At 35.8% G+C, this 22,742-nt stretch overlaps 1 protein-coding gene across 1 annotated transcript in view; it reads right to left on the bottom strand.

Annotated features, from left to right (window-relative positions):
* Positions 1-22,025, bottom strand: part of LOC306873994 (LIM and calponin homology domains-containing protein 1-like) — a 56,897-nt gene extending 34,872 nt beyond the window's left edge. Inside the window, exons 1-7 of the mRNA XM_079423635.1 lie at positions 21,499-22,025; positions 5,311-5,381; positions 4,450-4,519; positions 3,820-3,926; positions 2,429-2,459; positions 2,212-2,322; positions 1,903-2,104 (exon numbers count right to left, since the gene is read on the bottom strand). Coding sequence (XP_079279761.1) covers positions 1,903-2,104; positions 2,212-2,322; positions 2,429-2,459; positions 3,820-3,926; positions 4,450-4,519; positions 5,311-5,381; positions 21,499-21,606 — 700 coding nt within the window. The 5' untranslated portion in view covers positions 21,607-22,025. The remainder of the gene's footprint in view (positions 1-1,902; positions 2,105-2,211; positions 2,323-2,428; positions 2,460-3,819; positions 3,927-4,449; positions 4,520-5,310; positions 5,382-21,498) is intronic.
* Between the last annotated feature and the right edge of the window lie 717 nt (positions 22,026-22,742).

Raw genomic sequence — 22,742 nt, forward strand, 5'->3', positions numbered from 1 at the left:
TACAAACATTGTCAGCTATTAATATTACATACATTTTTTATTGTAATTATATTAATTTTATTAAAAATACACACAATAAACAACTTTATAATGGTACCAAGATGTGAGTTGCAACATATTTTTCTTTAGTAGATGGTTTGTATGTCTTTAAATTGAATAGCTTACATTGCTTTAATCAGCGAGGGTCAGCTTCTCATTCGTAAACTTTCACATAAACCACCTATATTTCAAGTGCATAATAAAGTTACTGGCCAACTGACACGTGGTTTTGTTTTGTTTTAGACAAGTGGTTTTATTTCATTTTATTTTATTTTCACCTTAATCCTAATTAAACTTGTTGGCTTAAAAACTTTGTGTTATATAGTAACCAAGAATAGCTTAAAAATGCACTTATTGTCAAAAGGTTGCTAATTCCTGTTTCAAAAATAAAAATAAAACAAATCGAAATAAAAGTGCTGGTTTATCTTTAAACTGAAAATCACACACGCTCAGACACGCACACATACACAGTTTAGAAGCTCCTTGGTCTTTTATGGGGTTTTTTCAGTCACAGTTTTGAGTCTGTCCATGTCTGGATTTACTAATCAGATACAGCTCATGTTGTGCCTCTCACACACTCATGGATGAGTGTTTAAATGTCTGTCCAGTATAACAGCTGCACTCTCCACCCCCACTGCACATATGTGGGAATGTGTTCTTCTTCTCTTTGAGTCCGAAGTTCATGATTATGTTTTTACCCCAAGCTGCTCTTGCACGAAGGTGTGTGTGTGTGCATAAGATATAGGAATCATGTGCGAAATTACATTTCCAACGCTTTGACAATTCAATGTTTCAAACAGTAAAAAAACAATATTATATATATATATATATATATATATATATATATATATATATATATATATATATATATATATATATATATATATATATATATATATATATATATATACTGTATACTTTGCCATTTTATAGGGGACCTATTATGCCCCTTTTTACAAGATGTAAAATAAGTCTCTGATGTCCCCAGAGCGTATATGTGAGGTTTTAGCTTAATATACCCCACAGATAATTTTTTTACAGCTTGTTAAAATTGCCACTTTTAGGGTGTGAGCCAAAATGCGCTGATTTGAGTATGTTGCTTTAAATGCGAGTGAGCTGTTGCTCCCGGAGAAGAGGGCGGAACTTCAAGAGCTCCAGCTTCGCATTAGCAGACAGTGCTGATGATACTGTACATAATAAATTCAAGTTATTGAAGTTATTGTTATTAATTCCTAAACATTTAGGGGATGTTACCGATTTTTTCTAGTTATTTACTTTGAAAATGAAATTTAACCACAGTGTCCTCGGCTCAGATCGGGGGAGATTATGGCGACTCCTATGTTCATTAGTGCATCCCAAAACACAACACTTGTAAAGCCTCTTTGGTGCTGACGTATATATCTCCAGTAATGGCAGACCGCATCTTCTCACTCAGGGCTGTGTTTATGCTAATATGACAGAGAGCTTCACAAATGGGCGAGACTTTTTCCCCTCGGTGACGTGAACAGAGGGAGAATCTGAAACAGCTCATCTGGAGAGACCGTTTATGATTTATTGGTTTTATAAAAAAATGAGTTGGTGGATTTTTACCATTATAGGCTGGTTGTTTTCACACACTGCGGCCACACAACTGTGTTCAAACAGCTTATAAAAGTGATTTTTGCATAATAGGTCCCCTTTAAAGTTGTGTGTCATCTCCTAATCTCACCAAGGCTGTATTTATTTGATCAAAACTACAGTAAAAACAGTACTATTGTGATATAGTATTACACAATTACAGAGAATTAATATTTCACTGAAATATTGACTTAACATGATCTAGTATGATGAAAAAAAAAAAAATAATAGAAGAGTAAGTCATACCATCACTGTTGCAGCGAATAACTGTGTCTGGGGAGGGTGTGTTCTGTGATCGTGAGCCAAATGAGTCGAGACTGTCAAACGAATCATCACGGCCATGCCTCGGAGGAGACAGCGAATCAGAGCGCTCTGATTCCCAGCTGTCAATGTAACCGCTGTCCCTTATACTGCGCTTCGGGGAGTCTAAATCTTCATTTACATACTCCTGCACACCAAATATACATAAAAAAAGAGAATGAAAAACAGTGTATTGATTATTTTATTTATCAGGCTGTTTTAAAGGTTTAGTGTTCTTAGCAAGATTTGATTTACCTTTCGCATCATGGAAAGAAGCCCCTCAAACTCTTTCAGGTCGAGTGTGGGGCTGTTATATGTTGCACAGCTGTTAGCAGCTTTACCGAGCCAGTATATGGTTATGAGTACCTAATCATTCAAAAACACAGAGGAGAATTTAAAACAACCAGCACAAATGTAAATCAATCTCAAACTGACATTTTTAAAGATTATGAGAATTGTTCAGTGTACTTACATTCTTCAGCTTTCTACTGCAGTCAGAGCCCCTACAGCACAAAAAGACAGAGAAAACAGCCGTTTACTATCTAAGCAATAGATATATACTACCATTGAAAAGTTTGGGGTTGGTAAGATTTGTTAATGTTTTTGAAAGGAGCCTCTTATGCTCACCACCCTGGTGAAAAATAAATATACTTAAATGTATTTGAAATACATTTATTTCATGCTAAGTATACTTCAAATACATTTTCATATCTATGTAATTAATAAAATTGTACTTAGTATACTAAACTGGTATACTTCAAGTCTGCTAAATTGAAACAACTAATTTTGTACTTGATGCACTTTAATTGTACGGAAGTAGTGCTGAAGTCCAATTAAAGACATACTTAGTATATTTGATTGTGCTAAAGTGGAACTATTGCAAGTATAATTTAGGTACACTAAATATTTTGCATTTAAAGACCGATATTATATAAAGATCATGCAATCCTTATCAAGAGTGACATTAAAACACATTTTAGGCTTATTAATAAGAAATGTGCATTGTGCACAAGTAATATTCCAAATAAAGTTTCATTAAAATTTTTATATCAGAAGTCTCGAGTTAAGATTTGAACTATACTTGGCATGAAATAAATGTATTTTAAATATATTACTTTTTTATTGTTGATAAAATACAGTAATACTGTGAAATATTACTACAATTTAAAACAAGTGTTTTCTATTTCAATATATTTTTAGAATGTAATTTATTCCTGTGATGCAAAGCTGAATTTTCAGCAGCCATTTTTCCAGTCTTCAGTGTCACATGATCCTTCAGAAATCATTCTAATGATGCTCAAGATTCAGGATTTTTTCAGGATTCTTTGATAAATAGAAAGTTCAAAAGAACAGCATTTGTGTGAAATAGATTTACAAAAAGAACAGCGTTTATTGGAAATAGTCTTTTTTTTGTAACAATGTAAGTCTTTGCCAATGTAAAACTAGCTTTTGCTCAATTTAATAAATCCTTTCTGAATGTTACTATCTTAAATTGTAAACATCTTACTAACTCCAAACTTTTGCACAGTAGTGAAAGTTCAGCTAATACCTACTTGAATAGGGATTTACCAAAATTCTCCAAAAAACTGCTGGCTTAGCTTATGTTTCAACTGAACAATTCAAATCACCAATTAAAACAAAAATATAGCTTCTTTCGCTAAAACAGCTTTTTTCAGATTGGTTAGGTAATGTAAATCTATGTTCTTAAAGGAAAAAGATGAGCTGCTGTGATTGACTCAAAAGGCAAGATGTCCTATAGTCACCAAATTAATTGTTATGATTTATCCCATTAATTTTTCTGCACATAATCAGTCTCCTGCTCCTCCTTATACCATCTGTTCATGCATACAAACACACACATACGTCAAGTTTGCTCGTATCGAAGTATCCTGCAGGTCTCCGGGATCGAACAGCTGTGATCCCTTCAATCCCAGCTCTTCGCATCCTCTCAGAAACATGGTCAGATTATCCTGATGAAAAGAAATATTATAGTATTACATATTATGCACCTGCTGCCCACTATGTGCCCACATGTATACACTTATGTTTGAGCTGCAAGTTATCAATCCAGAGTGAGGAAAAGGATCTCATTATTTGAAGAACAAACATCTAAAGTTGTGTAGAATGTGTTTTAGGCAGTTTTGTTCTACGTTTGCAAGGGGCACAAAATAGCTTGCCATGACACTTATGATAAAGTACTATGTAATACCAGAGTTTTTGTATCTAATTAAACTAAACTGTCCCACGACTGCTTTTGAGCTATAACTATAAACCACTGATAAGCTTCACTTGATTCTCTCATTAGGAGCTGTACTTCTCTGATATTTTGACGGCATAAACATAAAATAACTACCGCACACACAGATACACACACAAATTGGGACAGTACTGGATTTGTTCTGAGACAGCAGTGCTGAGACTGGCCTGACACAAACAGGCACAGAACACCACAAACACATGGAAAACAAACACACACACATTAACCACACTCACCAGCCCTGCAATGGGTGTTGGAAGTCTATTGATCTTTTTCACAAGACCTGGTTTGATTGCACTCAGCAACCTAATACATCACATGATGAAAGAGAGGGAGAGAGAGAAAGAGAGAGAAAGATTACATTAGAGCACATAATATGTGGGTTGACTCATAACATCATTAAAATGACTCATGGCCCTGCAAAGAAAGGTTTCAGTAATTTATTTTAATTCCTTTTTTCTTTTTACATATATTTTTCATTTTAAAAAAAAGAGATAAAATAATACAAATATATTATTTTGTTTTTAATAATTACACTAGTGTTCACAAATTTGGGGTCAGGCAAACATTTTTATAAACTTTTTTTTTTTTAATTTTATGAACACTTCATATTTATTACAAAATATTTCACACAAATGCAGTTCTTTTGAACTTTCTATTTACCAAAGAATCATGAAAAAAATGTATCACAGTTTCCATAAAAAAGTTGCACAACTGTTTGCAACATTAAAATAATAAATATTTTAGCACCAAATCAGCATATTAGAAGACTGGAGTAATGGCTGCTGAAAATCACATGAATTCATGACATTTTATATTAAAATAGACTTCAAAAAGAAACATTTTAACAGTAGTGTAGTGATCATAATCAGGTGGTTTTATCCATATTTCAGTATTTTTATTTGTCCTCTGTAACATAAATTTAGCTAGATGTAGCCTAAATAATGCTTCTACAAACAAGTTTGTATTTGGAATTCATACTGGTGCATTTGTAACATCTGCATTTAATCGGAATAATTTTTTAAAGCAAGAGATCTTAATTTCCAATAAACAATTTTCATTTACATCTACAGTGTATGTATGCATGTAAAACTCACTCGCAGAGCAGAATGCCGTTCTCCAGCCCGCTTCTAAAATCCTTGTCACCGAAACTTCTTCCTGTCACTGCCTGTCAAGCAAAAAGAAAAGAGTAAAATAAGTAAAAAAGAACTGAGAATGTTTTAATGAAGAGGTAAGAGAGCGCTAATATGACTGGATCAGTTTAGTAACCAGTGTGTCCTTCTAAATCTATAGTTTCACAGTAAGATTGGTCTCTAAATGCTAACCAAACAGATGCTTTATATTTCTTTAGGGAGGCCTCAAAGCTTATGCTTCATGGATTAATCTGATATTTCCTTTTTTAAATATGTATGTTCACACATCCAATGCTCTTTCTAAGAACAAAAACAAAAATGGGTTTCACAAAGAAGCTCTGAAACATCTGCTTTTCTTTTATACACAAATCTGGTAGATATTAGGGTAACACTTAAATTCTAAAGGCACAACATGTGGGGATGGGTCAGAGTATATAAATATGTATGTATGAATGTATTCTGTGTGTGAGTGATAATATAGGCTATACTATACTAAACTAGTATTACATAACCTGTCCTTACTTAACACATTCACGCATACCATGCATCTGTGTAAAAGAGAGAAACAAGGAATGTTAATTTACTCTCTATTGCCAAGAGGTCAAGTACATGACCACGTTTTTGAGATTAATAAAGATTATTTTCAATAATGCAAAGCACTTTGGAAGACAAAACCTGCAATTATACACATAAAATTATTACCCATAAACCTGTTACCCCCTAAACCTTTACACACGGTTTCTCTCAGAGCAGGAAACAGCTGACCTGTACATCAGTACGAGGCCACTCATTGTGCATTGTCCTTCAACTGCAGCTAAGAAAGGAAGCCACAGTGTCACATAGGACCATTAAAGGAACAGTACTCCCAAAAATGCTGAAAATGTACTCACCCTCAGGCAATCCAAGTTGTAGATGAGTTTCATTCTTTATCTAAACATATTTGGAGAAATTTAGCATTATGTCACTTGCTCACCAGTAAATGGGTGCCGTCAGAAAGAGAGTCAAACAGCTTATAAAAACACCACAATAATCCACATGACTCAAGTCCATCAATTAATGTCTTGTGAAAAACTGTTTTTGTAATAAATTCAACAAGACGCAAAAATATAAGTGCATCATCATAATGCTTTATCCAGTGAAAAAGTCTCATTAAAATCCAATGACATTTGCTTAGAACTGTTTTGGAACGTTTCTGCTTGTAAACGGTGCTTGATCTGTGCATATTTCTCTCCTGATTCGATGAGACAACTTTTTCACTGAAGAAAGCAATATTATAGATTTACTAGCTGGAAGTAATAGTTCAAAGTTAAAAATGTCTTGATGGATTTATTAACAAACATGCAGGTTTTTTGCACTTGGCAAGACATTAATTGATGGACTGGAGTCGTGTGGATTATTGTGATGTTTTTATCAGCTGTTTGGACTCTCATTCTGACGGCACCCATTCACTGCATAGGATTCATTGGTGAGCAAGGGTTTTAATGCAATTTTTTTCTAAATCTATTCCAATGAAGAAACAAACTCATCTAGATCTTAGATGGCCTGAGGGTGAATACATTCTCTGCAAATTTTCATATTTTAACACTGCATTCATCTTCTAAATTACCCAATGCCAGCTAACCAGATGCATCACTCTTTACATCTTCCTTTTCATTCCTCTCTTCTGCTCTCCTCTTCTCTATTAATGTGTTGCCCATTACATCATGACTTGTTTAAAACCAAGAGGTGATCATCATCATCTTTATTATGAAGATAAAAACTTTAAAGTGCTCACATCATGATGACTCAAATTTGCCTTAATGAAACAATGTATATGACACCTATTAAGTAATCAAAAATTTGGCCAACCCAGTCATTCTGAGGTAATGAGGAGAAACCCAGAGAGATGCTATTATTCCTAAACAACAATCTTGTGCTCTTCCTAGATGTGTGTAGCACATGTTGCTCTGCATATGCTTCTGAAGAATGCCAAACACTCAAAAAACAACTGGTGCTATATAGCACTAAAAGAGGTTATTGGTTCGTAACCATAGGGGAACCACTTTTGGTGCTATACAGCAATATATCTTTAAAGGTGCTATAGGCAAGGCAAGGTAAGGCAAGTTTATTTATATAGCACATTTTGTACACAGTGGTAATTCAAAGTGCTTTTACATAAAAGAAAGTGAAATGGACATTAAAAATCAGTAAAAACAAGGAATTTTAAAATGATATAGAAATTGATTTAAAATAAATTTGAAGAAAATGATTATACATAAAATTCATTGCAGTCAGTTCGGACATATAGCACAGTGCTCATTCAACAAATGCACAGTTAAACAGATGAGTTTTGAGTCTTGATTTAAATGTGGCTAATGTTTTAGCACATCTGATCTCTTCTGGAAGCTGGTTCCAACTGCGGGCCGCATAATAGCTAAAAGCAGACTCCTCTTGTTTTGTGTGAACCCTTGGCATTTCTAACTGACTCGATCCTAATGATCTGAGTGGTCTGTTCGGTTTATATTCAGTGAGCATATCAGCAATATATTTAGGTCCTGGGCCATTGAGTGACTTATAAACAAGTAAAACTACTTTAAAATCAATCCTAAATGTAACTGGAAGCCAGTGTGAGGACTGGTGTGATATGCTCAGATTTTCTGATTCTAGTCAGAATCCTGGCAGCAGCATTCTGGATGAGCTGCAGTTGTCTAATGGTCTTCTTGGGAAGGCCGGTGAGGAGACCATTACAGTAATCCACACTGCTGGTGATATGAACAAGTTTCTCCAAGTCTTGACTGGAAACAAAACATCTAATTCTTGCAATGTTTTTGAGATGATAGTATGCTGATTTAGTTACTGCTTTGACATGACTACTGAAACTAAGGTCTGTCTCCAGAATCACCCCAAGATTTCTGACTTGATTTTTAGTTGTTTGACCCCTAGAGTCAAGGTATGCATTCACCTTGAGAACTTCATCTTTGTTTCCAAATGCAATGACTTCAGTTTTCTCCTTGTTTAACTGAAGGAAGTTCTGGCACATCCAACTGTTAATTTCATCAATGCATTGGCAGAGGGAGTCAATGGGGCTGTAGTCATTTGGAGATAAGGCTAGGTAAATCTGGGTATCATCAGCATAGCTGTGATAGGCAATTTGGTTCTTCCTCATTATCCGACTTAGTGGGAGCATATACAGGCTAAACAAGAGCGGTGCAAGAATTGAGCCTTGTGGGACTCCACATGTCATGGCCGTCCACTTAGATTTATGCTCTCCTATACTCGCATAATAACCTCTCCCTTCTAAGTATGATCTGAACCATTTGAGTGCCATCCCAGAAAGCCCGACCCAGTTTTCCAGTCTCTCTAGAAGTATGTTATGATCGACAGTGTCAAACGCAGCACTAAGATCTAGTAGTACAAGCACTGATATTTTGCCAGAATCAGAATTGAGGCGAATATCATTTATTATCTTAATGAGTGCTGTCTCTGTGCTGTGATGTGCTCGGAAACCAGATTGAAACTTGTCCAGGTATCCATTTGAGTTTAAGTAGTTGTTCAGCTGATTAAAAACTACCTTTTCAATAATCTTACCTATGAAAGGAAGATGTGATATGGGTCTATAGTTGCTCAACATGGTGTTATCGAGATTGCGCTTTTTCAGAAAGGGCTTAACAACTGCAGTTTTAAGGGAGTTTGGAAAAGTCCCAGAAAGAAGTGAGGCATTCACCACTTCTAAGAGATCAGCTTCTAAACAGTTAAGCACATTTTTGAAAAAGGATGTGGGAAGTGTGTCAAAATAGCAGGTTGAAGATTTAAGGTGCTGTACTATTTCTTCCAAAATGTTATCATCAATTTTTTTAAAAACACACAGTCACTTCTTTTTGAAATTGCGGTCGAATCTGTGTGAGCTCTGCATAACTTGAGGATGTGCCAATCTCCTTTCTGATATTATTGATCTTCTCAGAAAAGAAGGAAGCAAACTCATTGCATTTGCTGTCGGAGAGCATTTCACTGGGAATCTGACTTGGGGGGTTTGTCAGTCTCTCAACAGTCGCAAAAAGAGTGCGAGTGTTGTTTAAGTTACTGTTTATAAGGTTAGAAAAGAAAGTCTGTCTAGCTGTGGCTAGTTCCACATTGAAAGCATGAAGGCTGTCTTTATAGATGCTATAGTGAATTTCGAGTTTCGTCTTCCGCCACATCTGCTCAGCTTTTCTGCATTGTCTTTTCATGCTCTGAACTGCTCTTGATTATACAGCACCTTTGTCAAATGGTGCTATGTAGAACCACAAGAGGTGCCAAATCGCATTGTATTTCTTCAACAAAAATGGTGCTAAACAGCACCAACAGTGGTTCTTTGGCTCATAAAGAACCTTTAAAGGGGCTTAACAGGTTCTTTGTATGGCAGTGGTGATATATAGCACCTTAATCAACCCAAAGAACCAGTGAAGAACCGCTGAAGAACCATACAGGAGCTTAACAGGTTCTGTGGTAGCAGTGCTATATAGCACCTCAGTCATGCCAAAGAACCGGTGAAGAACCGCTGAAGAACCACTGAAGCACCAAGATTTTGATCAGTTTTTTATTCAGTTCTTAAGAGTTTGTGCTGCAGCTGCACATTTCAGCATAGATTGTTTTGCTTTGCAAAGAGGCTGTTATTTAAGGATGTGGAGGAGTTAAAAATTATATTGGTCACCTTCTGTGTGTACTGTTGCTCATTTCATGTGGGAAAATGGTCACAAAGTTAGATATGCACAAAAAAACATTTACATTTCATAAAAAAGTATGAAATAAGCCGTTAAGCTGTTGCTAACTATGCTAAAGGCTAATGCCACTCACACTGAATTACCTAGCACACATACTGTGTTTGAAATAACTCAGTCAGTCACCCATTCACTTCCCAGTGAATGTCTTACTGCTCACTACATAGGGAAAGAGTGCATGGAAATGAGAAACTGAATTAAACACAGAATAAGGCTCTGCCTGAAGCACTCACATGTACTTTGGGAAGAATACTGCACAACCGTTTATACTTTTATTCAGCAAAGATGCATTAAAAGTGACATTAAATACATTTACAATGTTACAAAAAATTATATTTAAAACAAATTGTGTTATTTTGGTGTTCTTTCCATTCATCAAAGTATATCACAGTTATATCAGTGCTTTTTCCATGTAAAGCGCTTTGAGTACCAAGAAAAGCACTAATATTAATATATATATTGAATTTTTTTTTTATATATGAATTTTCTTAATATATGCTGATTTGATACTCAAAAAACATTTATTATCTCAGTTGAAGATGGTTAATAATAATAATAATAATTTGTTACATTTTTTTTATATATATATATATATATATATATATATATATATATATATATATATATATATATATATATATATATATAAAAATGTAACAAATTATTATTATTATTATTATTAACCATCTTCAACTGAGATAATAAATGTTTTTTGAGTATCAAATCAGCATATATTAAGAAAATTCAGCTTTGCCATCACAGGAATAATCTACATTTAAAATCTTTTAAAACAGAAAACTGTTATTTTAAATTGCCAAAATTGGCCCACCAGCAATTATATCTGGCCCGCGCCCGCAGCCAGATTATTCTGATTGCGGCTGGTTCTGAAATAAATCTGTCATGATAGCAACAGTTACTCACAATCAGAGTATGTGAGCGGAGCAGTGTGATTTTGAAAGGACCAAGGAGCAGATTTTTTTAAAAAGTCGGAGCGTCGTGGTTTTCACTCGCTCCAAGAGCGCTCCACCATCATCACAAGTACAATTCATAGTGCACTATAGGGAATAGGACACAGCTACACATACTGATTTTCACACATGCAGACACATTCACTCTCTCAGAATCACACAATTCTTTGAGAAATCCCTTGCAGCTGTCTTTAACTTATGTCTTATGCCTTATGTCTTTACACTCTCTTCATTACACAAGCACACACACACACACACACACACACATAAATTACAGGTAAGCTGTTTTTCAGGCAAACATTCATCTAAAACTGCTCTTAATACTCTGAAAGCCATATGACAGTACACATACTGGCCTAATTCATTCATACAGGGCAGCAGCTAAACATGTATGAACAGAGAGAGATGGACAGTAATAGAGAGAGAAAGAGCTGATTGATGGGAACATTTTTAGGAAGAACCAAAAAGGCTTCTGGTGGCAGACAAGCAGTTCCGTTACCTTGACGCCAAGCTCACAAACACACACACACACACACACACACACACTTACACCTGCTGGTGACAGTCCAGTCAACATCCACCAGGAACAGCTCCCCTACAGTGCAGTTGTGTAAGAGGCTACATTTCACCCTATTGGCCAAGATGCCATATACCGGAGCCAAGAAAACAGTGAGTTGCTCAAGGCAGCTTCCCATTAGCTGACTCAAAGCATTTTAATTTTGGTAGACGAAATCTTGCTTATTGTTAGTCCGTCACACTCACATATTACAATGCTTTCAATGTAAATATCACTGAAACAAAAACAGGAGTATACCATAACATAACTAACATAACTATTGTACTAAACTAAATTATTGCACATTAACTATTGTACTAAACTGAATTCATACACTAGCTTTACCCTATGAATGTATGTGATTGTGTAGTGGAAAAAAACTGCCTTTGTGAAACTTTTAGCTTTTTGGGAAAAAGCATTTCTGAACAGTTAACTAAACCACAACTTAAACAAAATTAATAAAAAAAAGATTTAGAATTTTGGTAACTGAAATAAAGCTGAAATAAGCTACATAAAAAAATAGAGATAAACTCAGATATAAATCACACACACACACACACACACACATAAATAAATAAATATACATTTGCTTTTTACATTTTTATTAGTTTATTTTTAATTCATACAAAATAGTATATAATATATATAGTATTTCTATTTGGTTTACTTCATGGCTTATACCACTTTAACAATGTAACTTTAAAAAAAAAATCCCAATAGGAAAAATGAATGGAAAATATACTTCCAGAACCTGCACACAGAAAAAGTGGGCAGGTAATGCACTCTATAGGGTGACGCTGACCTTAGTGCCTTGTTCGTACATGTTACATGTACACTTAAAAACACCATGTTTGACAATATGCCCCATGACATCAACATTAAAGACAGACAAAAATAGCAGTATATGGGTGCTATTCCTGCTTATAATCACCTAAGCAACAGCCTCAGCAGCAGAAAGCAGGGCTCCTCTCAGTGAGGCAGAAACAGACAGGGGATGTTGTCTCTCAGGACGCACTGTCTTAAAATACATCTGAAAATAGGCCACCTGACTAGGGCTGTTGGAAATAGACAACTCCAGATCATCCGTCCAGACAAAGACACACACAGGATTAAAAAGCCTCTCTCTCACCACTAAAAGCTGTAAAAGAACAACGGATAATACATGTGCAAAAGTGGATTTAAACATGTTATGCTTTTCTATCCATTTGCTTAATTAATGTGATCCTTATCAGAATTTGTGAGTGAAAATTGTGTGCCAATGTGCAAAACTTAAATTAGTAAAACCACCAATATTTCATACTTTATATGTAGATTACCTTTCATACTGCAATTCACTGCTTTTTATGCTTTCCAACAAACTGTTTGTAACTTAGAATGCATAATTAAGGTGTGGTGCATGAATATTAATTGGGTCATGAATACGTAGAACAGTAATCTTCTGTGACCATCCTCCTTTCAGTCAATTAACTTATAGTCATATTCATAATTTGTTCATTCACCATCTTATTAATGCACACTTGAAGGAGTAGTTCACCCAAAAATTTAAATGAGCTAAATATTTACACCCCCCCAGGCCATCCGAGATGTAGATGAGTTTGTTTCTTCATCAGAACAGAGAAATTTAGCATTACATCAATTGCTCACAAATGGATGCTCTGAAGTGAATGGGTGCCGTCAGAAAGACGTCCAAACAGCTAATAAAAACACCACAATAATCCACAAGTAATCCATATGAGTGAAGTGAAAAGCTGCGTGTTTGTAAGAAAGATGTTTTATTTTTGTAAGAAAATGTCGCTTCTGGCCAAAATACAACTCCATAATAATGCAAGTCCATCCCCTGTTGTCCTCTGACATCAACTGTTTTGGACTGTTTTCACTTGTAAATGGTGCTTGATTTATGCATATTTCTCAGCTGATTTAGGCATGGCTTTTTCACTGGAGAAAGCAAAGCTTTGGATAGAGAACTCATATATAAGCTGGAAGTCTTAATGATACATTTGTTTCTACAAACACACAGCTTTTCACTTCACAAGATGTTAACTGATGGACTGGAGTCGTGTGGATTATTATGATGTTTTTATCGGCTGTTCTGACGGCACCCATTCACTGTAGAGGATCCATTGGACAGCAAGTGATTTAATGCTACATTTCTCCAAATCTGTTCCAATGAAGAAACAACTCATCTACATCTTGGATGGCCTAAATGTAAGTACATTTTTCACTTTTCATTTTTGGGTGAACGATTCTTCAAAAATACCTGCCTTAATTAAAATAAAATGACAGACATGTATCAAGAATTAATGTCAAAATACAAGAAACGTTTTTGACATTGCAAAAAATATTATTGCTCCTACACAAAAATGTAAGCACTGATCACTGTCTAGAGAGAAGGACACATAAACAGGGAACTGGAAGTGAGTAAAGTTAGACAAGGGTGTCAGTGTCAGGACATGCATTTACACAAGGATGTACACACACACACACACACGCACATTAAAAAGAAGTGAACAGCTGTAGGGGCCCTAAATTTAGATGGACAGAATGTGGGTGACTGGAGCATTTTAAAATAACCAAGCAAATGACATGTGTATGTAGGACAGGGGCAGAGGCACCAAGCACACACAGGAAAGCACAATGCTGTGTTAATAAGATAAAATTCATGGTTTCACATTCATTCCTGATTTTATGATGCTCTGTAGGAATAATTATTCACAAAAGTAGGCCTTTGTGTTGGATCCGTTTAGTCAGAAGAAATGTTTTTAATCAAGCAACCACATGGTAACCATAGTTTCTATCAAAATACCAGACTTACTGCAATTGTTTATAGGTCCACAGAAAAACATTATATTCATTCTAAGTCCTTCCAGAATATTTTTGATGACAGTTGTGGTGAATACCAAGTTACCACGGTTTTATTGCAGGAGCAATAACTGTAACAACTATGGTATTTTTGGCAGAAATTATGGTTAGCAAAGTACAATTTTGTAACAGTAACAGGAAACGCAGCTCAAAACATCATATTTCATTCTCGTACAAGCTGGGTGCATTATCAGTTTCAACCCTTTTTATATCTACTATCATTGGTGTTCATGTTCTACTGTTTTTTAAAAGAACAACAGCGATTCCTGAATTAGTGTGTATAGTGTATATTACAATTTATTCATTGAAACAGAATAAAGAAATGATCTGATAGCATATTGCATGGCTTTAGAAAAGACTAAATGTCTTATTTGGGTTGCTGGCCAAGAAAGTTTAATAGCTGCTGATTTATAGCACCCATCGCGAATATTTTCAGTGTAAGATATTTTCTACTGCTCTACCTTATTCTCAGAGAATATTCCCCTCAGATGTCAGAAGTGTGTGTGTGTGTGTGTGTGTGCCTGTTTTTCTGTGTCAGCCAATCTCTCACTGTTTGTGAGTTCATTCACATGTTAATAATCACTGTGTTAATTGGTTGCTTAGACACTGAGAAAACGCCACCTCAAGACTTGCTGATGTGCTTGAAAATGCATGCACATTAATACACACACATACACACTTCATAAATAGACTCATTCCTTCCTGGAAGGCTGATCTGTTTTGATTCATTTCTCTTGTAATCTACCTTAATGCAGTTGTTGTTGTTGAATCAAGGCGTACATGCAGATCTGCGAGGATTTTTTCGAAATGAAAAATGTGAGGAATAAACAATAATAGTGATCCACAAGAACCTACAAGGGCAATAATAATGCTTATTTTTGTGATATAAAGATACATTTGACAGTAAAACGTGGTTTTGAATTTGAATGTGAATGTAAATTTAATGATATTAACAAACTTAACATCTGTTTTACAGCTACACTCTTAAAATAAATGCTCTTTATTGGCATTGATAGTTCCAAGAAGAACCTTTAACATCCAAGGAATCTTTCCATTGCACAAAAAGGTTCTTTATAGTGGAAAAAAGTTCTTAATTTCTTCTTTTTTTAAAGGTCTTCACAATAAGAAAAAATATGTTTTATGAACGTTCACTGAAAGAACATTGGAACTTTTAGGAACATCAGCAAAAATATTTTGATAGTGGGACTGATAGTTATTAGCTCTTATTTATTGAAGAAAGGCAAACAAAGCCACAAATACAGTTTGTGTTACTACAGTAAATATATGGATTGAAAAGCCTTTATGTCGGTGCATGGCACCACTTTCTCCTGTTGTCCTTGTTAACAATGTTTAACATTGCTAAAGCAAAATTTGGGGTTCACATTGAGGTCTAAAACAGAGAATTCTGTGTCAGATTCAAATGTGCTGTGCATGACTCTGATTCATGCAGAGCTGTTCAATTTGGTAAACAAAGACATATTACAATGGCTATGCCACACTGTTCATAGTCCGTGCAGATATTAGATTTGTACTGCATGGTTCTGTTGGGAAGCCCAGTTTTGTTTTATTTGGCATTTAGTGTTTCCCATACACAACTGAAAATTTCAGCGCACAAACAAAGACCTCGGCCAATACGACCACTGACAAAATTAGCCACCCTGAGAGAAAAAATGCATTTGCATTTGACATTTCTGAGGTCAGAGGTCAAAAACTACCACACACACACACACACGCACAAACAGACAGCCATACACACTGTCTGCTGCCTGAATTTGGAATAGCATACCATTCATACTATTTCTACTGTATAGCTCTCGTTCTCTCCTTATATAGTTCAGCCTTGAATTATGGGAGTTATGCTAAACGTTCCATGGATTATTCCTTGACCAGGAAAACCTATTCCAAGATGAGTAAAAGCAGTGTTATATAACACTGCATTTAAATGATTGCAAAACACATCAGGATTGTGTGTGCTCTCAAGGGTGGGTGGTGAAGCTGGAGAGATATCGAGGCTGGAAAGAATTGCATTTCATTTCTTTACATAAGATACAAGACTCATTTACATAACATGAACAATTGTGTTGTATAAGATGAGAGCACTGGATTAATGTGTCTTCGTCAAAAGCTAATCAGAGACAAAACTAGAAACAATCCTTTGAAGTAACACTTTTTACAAGTTCACAACATCCACACAAAACTGTACCCGAGTTGTGACTAAAATGGTTGTAAACGTGTCAAAAGTTAAAAATGTGTGACAATTCACAAACAAATTACTCTTATGAATCAGTTCAGATTTACTTAATTTACAAAACTCGTTAGCGGTTTAAATCAGACTCAGTCAGCGAATTACTGAATTTCTCTTCTGTTCACCAAGGCTCCATTTATTTTACTAAAGATACAGCAAAAACTGAAATACTGTGAAATATGCTTACGAATTAAAATAACACCCTGTTTTTTAGACCCTGTCAATTTTCAGCAGCCATTACTCCAGTCTTCAGTGCCACATGATCCTTCAAAAATCATTCTAATATGCGGATTTATTGCTCAAGAAACATTTCTTGTTTTTATCAGTGTTGAAAACAGTTGCTTAATATTTTTGTGCAGTCTGACAGTGTTTTACCCTCTGGTTTCTTTGATGAATAGAAAAAAGTACAATTTATTTGAAACATAAATCTCTGACTGTCACTTTTGATTCATTTAATGTGTCCTTGCTGAATAAAAGCACTAATTTATTAAAATAAATACTGACCCAAAACTTTTGAAAAGTAATGTGTACATGCATGGTGTCAACTCTATTTAGGGTTCATTTGTCATGGTAATTTTCTCCAAACCACTTCAGGGCAGTGTCAGTAGATTGAGAGCAATATTGTAACAGTGGCTTCTATCTTGCATTCCAAAAATTCATTGCTTGATGACAACATTAATCCAAGATGGCTGACAGTGGTAGCCATGTGCTAAATGCCCCAGGCATATCTGTGAAAAACTTTTATACAAGGAGGTAAATTGAGGTAAAAAAAAAAAAGAAAAGTATGATGTACAGTAAAGTATGATGAATATGTTAGTATTTTATAAACTAAAACTTTGAGTAAAATATAGTTTTTATTCACCAAAAACCAACTGTCCACGTATGTGGACATCATGCAACAGTGGAGTCAGATTGCATAAAGTCTGATTTCTGTAACCTGCTGGTATATCTATTCTAGTTTTCAAAGATGTTGAAGAATTGAGAATTGTCTTATGTTGAAATAAAACAGACATTTAACAAATATATCAACTTAAATAACCATTTAAAATTACATATTACAGCATTAAATGGCATAATACATATTGACACAATTTTGCATTTTGCCTTCCAAACAGGGACAGCATAGGTCAAGGAGTCAGTACAGAATAATAGAGAATATCCCAGAGGACAGTGGAAGTGACTGTGACAGCAGTGAATGTTTTCCATGATTTGCCCATATTGCTAACAGGTTTCCGCATATATGCAAGTACTGTTATTGTTCCTACAATATGTGTTTTATTATTATTAAATTGTAATATTATTGTTTTTAATAACTGAGCTGATATAAATAGCATGACATGCCATTAAAAACCCCCACAATATTCCATATTGTCAACTGTGGCTTTATGTCCCATTTTACGCCTTTGTTGCATGGTGTCATACGTGGACAGTTAAATATTTTTTGTAAAAATGAAAATGGATTTCAATTTTAGCATCATATTAAAGTAATAAAAATAATAAAAAAATCCAGATGTTTTCTATAACTCATGCATGAAAGGGTTCAAATATATCTTCATCACAGCACAAAGCAGAAGGTATGCATTCAAAAAAACTAAAGCACTTCAAAGCAACCACTTTTATCGATAAATTTTGCCTTTGTCCACCAAAAAAAAAAAAAAATCACTTGCGTAACTGTAGGAGCCCAAGGCGCCCCTCGAATTTTTTGTCTGGAGCCCTGTAACTATAAAAGTAATGCCATCTTCTTTAGGCAGAACAGTTCCTTTACGAAAAGAGATTAATAGTGCTGTACGGCACACAGATCTGATGCTGAACAGCTCTAGGTCTTCGACAGTAGACTGGAGTGGATCTTAGTCACAGAAACAGTTGGACTGAAGGTCATTTGGCTTAAAGTGTGTCTTAGTGGTCACCCTGAATACTTGAAAGCAAACCATAGCCAATGACATAATGGAGAGCACATATTTAGTCTGTGATTCGAGTCCCTGTGTTCTTGACTCTATTAAATGAATGTGAATTGTGTAGACAGCCTGTGTCTGCCTCCCAAATCTCTATCACTATGTAAGCTGTATCATTTAATCCGTACGTATGTGACTGCACAGCTGTGACAGCTGGCTTTATGAGGTCATATGACAGAGCCATCTGTACTCAAACGTACCAGCTCTTACACTCATACACACACTTGACCTCATATCCTTGATTTGCCAGATAGACGCTCTAAATGCACTCAGAGTGGAGCACAAGTTGATGTGCAATCAACGGGACGTATTTTATATGGTCTCCATGGAGACTATGACAGTGGTGGTCAAATAGTAGGATGGAAAGAAACGGGCAGAGGGAAAAAAAAAAAAAAAAGAGAAGTGCTCTGAAACCCGATAGCCAATGGGAGATGAACTCTAGGGCCCTTGAAATATGATAGGCCATGGCAGAGAAGGACTTTCTGTAATGCCATGTGGTTGCTTCTGTCCGTCTCTAACCACTGACAGGTGCACTGGGAGTGTTTCCTCATACAGTTTCCGTACAATGTCACGTGGCCAATCCAGCACACACCTATGAGCCCTAGGAGAGGTACTATCAAAACAAAGACAGGACATATGATACTCTGTCTAAAAACAATACTAATATACAGATATGAAGTGACACTGATATATAGTTATAGGCTAATCGATTTTTTTATTTTTTTTATAAATTACGAAGAAAACATGTAGACACCAAATCAAAGTAACATAATACAACCAAAAAAAACCCCCCAAAAACAAGAAATGATATCATATAGAGGAACACACTGACGACCCTCACGATTGCTTGTCAAGGTAAATAATAATAGATAAGTAGAGGTTGTAAAATGTCATCTGATACAACCCCCAAAAACATTTGAAATTAATTTGTAAATATTTTATTATATCTTTTCATGTGACAACACTGAAGAAATGACACTTTGCTACAATGTAAAGTAGTGAGTGTACAGCTTGTATAACAAAATAACTCAACACACAGCCATTAATGTCTAAACCGCTGGCCACAAAAGTGAGTACACCCCTAAGTGAAAATGTCCTTAGGGGTGTACTCACTTTTTTTTTTAAGCATATATCAGTTATACAATGCTATCGTGGCTGCTGTGTGTCACATGTATAAATATGGTATTGTCCATCACACTTGCTTTCTAAATATTGACATTGACCCCATCTAAGCTGACCACTGCAGGGAAGCTTAATCTATGTATCTTAAGAGTGCTTCATATGTCTTTGTACTTCAGTCTGCTGTTCATGCTTCAGTCTGTCATATGCTTTGGTCTGTAATGTTCTAGCTCTTTCAATGACTCACTAAGGAAAAAGCATTTTTAGCAGGAGACAGAAGAAGCATCTCTCTCTGTGCCAGTTTAGTTAAAACTATTTGCGAGCAGCAGGGTGCTAGGCTATTTCAGCCTGTCTATTTATACTGATCGTCCTATAATGCATGAGCTCCTGCCTGTGTTACTAGCATACCAGAGAAACACATGGACAGAAAGACAGACAGAATGGGCAAATAGTAATGCAGAAAAAGTGCGAATGGATTATGGCATGGCAACCTGGTCTATATTTTAGGTGTGATTTATGAAATCACTAAAAACCACAGAAATTCCTAACTAATTAACAATATAATAATAGTGTCTATATGTGGGTCGCTATGTGAGAGTTTGAAGAACGATACTATCATAAGGACAAACTGATGGACCCATTTTTTTCTGCAAAAAAGAAAAGAAAATGCCATTACTGATGGCTAATGCAGGGGGTTTTAAACTTAAGTTCTATAATTTTTAAGTTTTAAGTTCTATAATGAGCAGAAAAAACTGAGTAATATAACTTAACAGAAACTAAATATTTCCTAAACTATATTTTAGACATATTTATAAATGCTTTTTCATAAACTGGTTCTTTATACAAGAAATGACAAATGACTTTGCGATGGGGGTACCTCACACAAGAATGATCACATCTGGGGTCCATAGCATCTAAAACACTGAAAACCACTTATCTAGTGCACAAGACTCTTTTGATGAACCTCAAATCTAGATCAGTGACGAGAAGATTCTCCCTATCCAATCCACGGCCCATAAAATAGGTCATAATATTAATACCAAGACCTAAAACCTTTAACATCTCTGGGGATGGACTAGTCCTACATTCACATGTTACACTTTACAGTGAATCAGGTCACATAAAACGAAGGCCAAATAAATACTGTATAGGCCACAAATGCTCGGTGAAATCAAACTGTTTGACCAAGCTTGTGCGCTGCCGCGATGAGGGGCGTGGTTTGTGAAGGACAAGGGGGCGTGTCTCTTGGCTTCCACAACAACTTGAATCTCTTAGCAAAAGGGGGCGTGTCCGCTCGCAGACTATTTGTGCATCCTTCTGTTTCTGTTGCACATCTTCAAAATTAATAATGTTTTGTGTGGAAAAGCATCCACTCGATAGGCGACCTACAGTCTAATATCCAGCAGCTAATTTAAATAGGCTGATGGCTGTCATGTGAGAGAAAAAAAAAATCGGCGAGCCATCAAAGCCGCGCTAGTCCGATTACAGCCCCCGAATCTCGCGCACATGATCCCCGAGCTGCTGAGCTCCATTGCCCGCTGTTGTAACCAAACACGCTACACGCGCTGCGCACACACAACAGGTGACGGTGCAATATTTATAAGCTGGTCAGAGCGTAATGCAACCTCTTTATATGAGTGTCGAAACAAAGATTAAATTGATGCAAAACATTTTTTTTACTTCTACCTCTGTGTGCATGTATGTACGGTCAACTCACCTCGATCCATTTTTGAGCCTCTTGAAACGCTGGTTCTGGGGTAGCGTCAGCAGATTCAGCTTGATCCAGATGGGCATTTGAAGCCGAATCGTCTCCAGGACTGGCCATTTCCAAAACAAGGGCTTAGCAAGACAGCCTAGATGAGATATCCAGCGCTCCGCGAACAGACAGACCTGCGTGTTTACTTCAGATCATTCACCGTAATATGCTGATCTTGAGCGTTCACAGCGCAACACACTGCGGTTCTCCAGCGCTCAGCAGCACTGCGGATGAACTGCACTTTCTAGCACGCGCGATGCAATACGAGTCCGGCCTCCGCTGCTAAAAATATAAGCTAAAAAAACAGCAGAGGTCTCCGTTCAGCCAATGCGTAAGGGGCAGCAAGGCGTGCGCATCAGCCTCCCTGTCTCTTCTCCTAAAGAACGGGAGACTGGCATGCGTGAGACCGCGGGTGAAAGGAATTTAACGAGAACAATAGAGCAGTTCCGTTACCGCTCCGGTTATGGCCAGACATCTCTCTTTCTCTCACTCTCGCTCTGTATGTTATATAATATAATGTTATATTATATTAAAATAAACATATTGTCTCTCAATTTAGTACAACAAAGTTATTAATGTAAAGTAAAACTAGATGTGCATTTTCTGAAGAAAATACCAGTATTTGAATTTTTGCGCAAATGTTATAAATTCATCATTGTAAAAGTTGTAAACTCATGGATAGAGGGAGACAGAGATTTCTAGAAATGGATAAACAGAAAAGACTGCTCCTGTGCTCAATACATTGACAAATTTTATAAGAGGCTATATTTGTCCCCTGGAATTGGTTTTCAGAGTCATTTTTAACCAACCATATAAAATCACATCTTATATAATATTAATCTGTCAAATACTTGACCCTTAAATAAATTAATTGAAATCAATAGCTCTTCAATTACTGTTACCTATAAAATCTAATTATCACATATTGTAGTAGCCGTACATAATTTATGATGCATTGAAAGACAATAAACACGCTGCTATAATACATTTAATATATTAGCTTATCTAGATATAAGACTAGGCCTATAAGTTATGAGCTAACAGATTTAAACAATCAACAGATATTTGATTTATATAACAGTATATTTGGTACCCCCCCCCCCCCCCCCCCCTTTTTTTTTTTTTTTTTTGCCCTAAGCCCTTGTTAATTTCTGACCTTTGTACAGTGTGCCATTTTGGCACGTACAGTCACATTAGTGAAGTTT

This window comes from Barbus barbus (assembly GCF_936440315.1).
Source record: "Barbus barbus genome assembly, chromosome: 8".
NCBI classification, from domain to species: Eukaryota; Metazoa; Chordata; class Actinopteri; order Cypriniformes; family Cyprinidae; genus Barbus; species Barbus barbus.